Genomic DNA, 4,791 nt, shown 5'->3' with positions numbered 1-4,791 from the left:
TTATGGAATATGACAAAGTGTATGTAAAGGTCAAAACTAGACAAATAAGTGTAAAATTATCGTGTCGTAACAAATTTTTACATTTAAGGTTAAATGATCCCCTCCGTTTGGATTTGATTAATACAATTAATTTTTGTATATATATATAATTCCACACACTCCAGTCCTGCAGTGTATGGAAGATAATACCGTATATGAACATGCATAATAAATCCAAGCCTGCAATATTTCAAATTTTCAGCGTTTTGTGCGACCTTCAATCTTTCCTGTTTCCTGTTTTCATCATTCTGTAAATTATACAATGATCTATTTAAAACAATATTTTTTTAACTAAAATTGTGAGTAAATTTCTCAATTGTCGTATTTCTGTATCAATCTATTTATAAACTATATATCTGGGTATAAGATAAAAATCTGGAAACAAAGTGATCCCTCAGAAGCATAAATCACAACAAAATTACAAGAGAATTGCAGACTCGGTTTGATTCAGTCTGTAAATGAGGCATAATGAATATGTGCAACATCCCTCACGCCCCCTAGCACCGACTTGAGCGGTACTTAATTCTCAATACTTAATAGTGCTAGCATCAATGATCTCAAAGGACCAGAAAAATATAACAACACTGAAATGAAGTACGGGGCAACTTTTTACAGCTGCCAAACAGCCTAAGCCTATAAATAACTTCACATGGCTATACAGCTTAACGCCCCTATCTGTTTGCTCACTTATCTAAAATAAGTATTATATTTTCTAAAACTTAACTCAAATTACAATTATACATGTAAAATAATGTAGTTTGTAACCAAGGTTAATTTGTCTATCTCTGAGAAATAAAATATTAACAACTTGTTCGACAGTCACACATTTGTTAATGATAATATTTTTAAGGGATTAGTTATTATAATATCCCGTTTATCTGCTGAAACACATTGAAAATTAACTAGGATGCATTTATTCACAGTCAAAAATCAGTAATTTGTTATCATTTTAGAAATATAAACAACAGTTGGAATAGAAAAGAATAGACGAAAAAGAAGTTGGTAAAATGATCTTGATGAAAATCTTTATTAAATAACAACAATTTTAAAAGCAGGGATATAGTTTTTGAAACGATGGATGCTCTCTGTGCGCAAGGAAGTACATAAGAAGTGCATAAAATATACTTTTTGTCGTTCGAATTTCTAAAATGTTCGGACAAAAACAATGTCAAAATATATATTTGAAATTTTTATTGGTTTTTGTTATATTTATATGTCTTTCCTTTACTTAATTCTATGCATCAAAATAATTTAAAAAGTGTCATATCTTTTCAGGCACTGATTATTTATGCAACTTTAGTGAGCCAAAGTCTTTGCTTTTGACGCGGAAAATATATGCATATAAAATTAGATAATATCAATTAAAAAAGTAATGTTCTTTCCTGGTTTAGTTTGAACTCACCCAAAAGGAATTAACAATGAAGACCCGTACATGGCTATATAATTTTTATATGAGCCATTCTTTCCAAAAAGAATATTATCCGTTCAAAATACTTTTCACGGAAGTTAATTTATCTTTATCATCATACGCTTATTTTACTTACTAAGATGGTTGTGGATTCAATGACAGGGAAATTTAGACGTGAAGATCAGGCACTGTGAAACATGAAAATTACATATAAATATCACGGCGTATTTACTTACTCTTTGATTTGTCTCACCTTTACTTATATCAGTTTATGACAGTGTATAAATTGTAACACATTACAGGCCTCGATACTAACTTTTTGAGTAGGTGGTCAGCCGGACCACTAAATCTGAAATCTAGGTGGTCCTTCTTGAAGTCAAGTGGTCCTTAAATTTTTCAAACAATTTTAACTCCAGGTATGATTTTAGTAACTGGTTACAGATATAATAACTTATATTAATAAGTGAAGAAAACACACATCTTAAATGTTTTATGTTTTTATTCAGATTAATATATTATGTTTTTATTCAGATAACATGTTCAGTCATTAAAGAGAGCAAAAGTCTATATGATTTCTGTTGTAATGTTATAAGGTCATTGGCATGTTGTTCGTCATACTGCTCATCATCCTGATCTTCTACAGATGTAACAGTATCATCCAGAGCTCCAGCTTGATCTGCCAGGATATCAAAGTTCACCAGCTGAATATCATCATTCTCTTCTTCCTGTGTCACCAGTGTGGCCTGGAAGAAAATATTATTAAGATAAAGCTTTATTCATAAAATGGGTTGAAATTACATTTTTTATAAATATGTTATACACAAATTATTATCAAGTCTACAAAATAAATTAGCATGAAATCAAATTTACCTTCTGTCTCCCTTTATCATTGAAATAAGGTCTTCTTGACCTGATGCCAGAGTTCTCCCATATCTCAAGTGCTGGCTCTGGGTTGAAATCCTCTAATTCGTCTCCCTCAAGTGAAATCAACATCAAATCAGTTAGATGTCTATCACCCAGACAAGCCCGCCAATCAGTCTTTTGCAGCTTCATCCTTAATATTGAAAAAAATGATAATCTTTTTTGGGACAACAGGATTTATAACAAAATATGATTAAACAGTTTATCAATATTCCTGTATTTACAAAAAAAATGTTTAAAGTGGCACATATTTATGATTACCATGTAAAATTATTTTAATTCTGTTTAAAATGTCATTAAAACTATAAAAATAGAAAAAAATACCTGCTAAAACTCCGCTCAGCATCCACTGAACTAGAAGGTAAAGTGAGGAGGAGACTAACTAATTTGAACAGACTTGGATAGTCACTGCTCATTGATTCCCATAGCATAGGCCAAGTCAGTGAATGAATGATTTTCTTCTTGCTGAAATGAAACAAACATCGTACATGATACTTTTTGTTTCCATGTTATTGGTCTGACAAGGCAATACTTAATTATGATAAAAGAAGAAAATTAGTCGTTATTAAAGGAAATAAAATGTATTAAACAATCTGATTATTTTCAAATAAACCAAATACACTGTTATTTGAAACTTCAAATACCTATTGAATACATCTGTTTTGAAACGGATCCATTCTGTCTCAACCATCTCAACTTCACAACCTGACGCAATAAGGGCCCACTCACACAATTGTACCATTTGAACGACCTCATCATCACCAAAGTCACCTGCATGATGTTTTCAATAAAAATTGGTAAATATCTCATAAAAGGAAGAAAACGTAATATAAAAAAAAGAAAAGCAAGTTGAATCAGTTTGATTATCACTTTCATTGTACATGTAAAGTAAATCATTACTTATTTAATACATGCAAATTATACCTAAGTCACCATCAATGGAATCAGGCCAGTTCTTAAATTCTATAAAGGCACTGCTCTTGAAAAACTGAAGATCTCCACTAAATCTCTCTTCTATAGCTGCAACAGTTGACTGCAGAAGCTTAAGCCTACTGGCAGGTACAACACCTTCAAACTCTGTCTTTCTCAGATAAGGTCCAGCACTGTTGTAATTAGTAGGGGTTAGTAAGTAATGCTACTAAAAGAGATAAAGATGAGGACACCATACCCTTCATTTAGTTCTTTTTAAATTTGAGAGTTGCAAATTAATTATTGCCTGATTTATACATCAAAATGTAATATTTGTTATCATTACAGCACAAAAAGTATGTGTATCCTCAAGAAAAACTGAAGGTACAGGGTAAAAGCACTATACAGTTAGCTATGTTCTAAACTAAAAAGCAAAAAGCAGAGACAAAGATAGAGATATTAACAGATATACATGCTTACACTTCAAATAAGAATTAAGCAACATGCAATTAGTGTGTATATTTCAGCTATTTTACCTTGTATAATATCTCTGTAACATTGATTTTGCAGATTGCAATTCCTTCCAAACTTCAGCTAAGGTAACATTATGTTTTTGTATGATCTCAGTCACTTTTCCCAGACATGAGACTAAGTCCATCAAAAAGTGTAGCCACACAAGGACCTCACGGTCTTGAAGAAGTTTCAGAAAATTCCTTGCTTTTGCAGCCGAGTCTTTCCTACGAGTAGGTCCTGCTGGATCCTGCATCTGTATTTACCAGAGTATGTATTAAATGAAGGTTTTTAGTTGTATATTAAATCAAGATGTTAATATTCTGACACCTGTTGAAATTTATTATAGCATTCAAAACAAGCTTGTTTCACAATTAAAACATAACAAAATGGCACTAAAAATATCTTACCTCGTTCAGGTGTTTAAGGATAGCTTCTCGTCCTGTCAAAATGTGCTTAATAGCTTTCATGGTGTGAGGAAGCCATCGAGTACCCCCGACTCTTGTTGGCACAACCACGTTGATACCCAAAGATTTAAAACACCTGGTCAAATTTGCTCGGTTAAGGGGACTCAATCTAGTACAAAAATATATAGTTTTTTATTTATTCATTTAAAAGAAAGGAATATCATTCAATTATGAAATTTGATACTGATGGAATATATTTCAGGAATTGTATATTCACATTGTTCTGTATACTGTATCATATCTTGTAAGAGTTTTAACAAAATGTATAGGATGTTGAAAATTTAGGCAAACTTTCAAAATTGGTAGAATAATTTAGTTTTATTTCTATATCTCTTACTTGTAGAAAAAGTAAAGATTTAACAGCAATGCTTCTCATTTCTCATGTATCTTGGACGTCAGACATTTGGTTGCATCTTTAAAACAAAGTTCAAGTCTGAAAAGAAATATATGCTAATAACACAACTAGTCAAATTATATTGAAATGTCACTTTATATGTCATTAGAAGTAAACTGTTAAAAGAAAATAATACATAAATG

The 4,791-nt window shown here is 31.3% G+C and overlaps 1 protein-coding gene across 1 annotated transcript; it reads right to left on the bottom strand.

Moving 5' to 3' along the window:
- Positions 1-1,963: 1,963 nt before the first annotated feature.
- LOC132728006 (uncharacterized) lies at positions 1,964-4,357 on the bottom strand. Its single transcript, XM_060713606.1, has 6 exons — positions 4,198-4,357; positions 3,814-4,043; positions 3,013-3,139; positions 2,693-2,833; positions 2,318-2,501; positions 1,964-2,190 (listed from the first exon to the last, which is right to left on the bottom strand). Exons 3-6 carry the CDS (start codon positions 3,108-3,110, stop codon positions 1,975-1,977), a joined length of 639 nt encoding a protein of 212 aa, XP_060569589.1. The 5' UTR covers positions 3,111-3,139; positions 3,814-4,043; positions 4,198-4,357; the 3' UTR covers positions 1,964-1,974.
- Between the last annotated feature and the right edge of the window lie 434 nt (positions 4,358-4,791).

This window comes from Ruditapes philippinarum, unplaced genomic scaffold, assembly GCF_026571515.1.
Source record: "Ruditapes philippinarum isolate M1 unplaced genomic scaffold, ASM2657151v2 ctg16783_1_1_1_1, whole genome shotgun sequence".
Classification (NCBI taxonomy): Eukaryota; Metazoa; Mollusca; class Bivalvia; order Venerida; family Veneridae; genus Ruditapes; species Ruditapes philippinarum.
The sequence above is the reverse complement of the archived record's forward strand: the minus strand, read 5'-3'. Positions and strand labels throughout refer to the sequence as shown.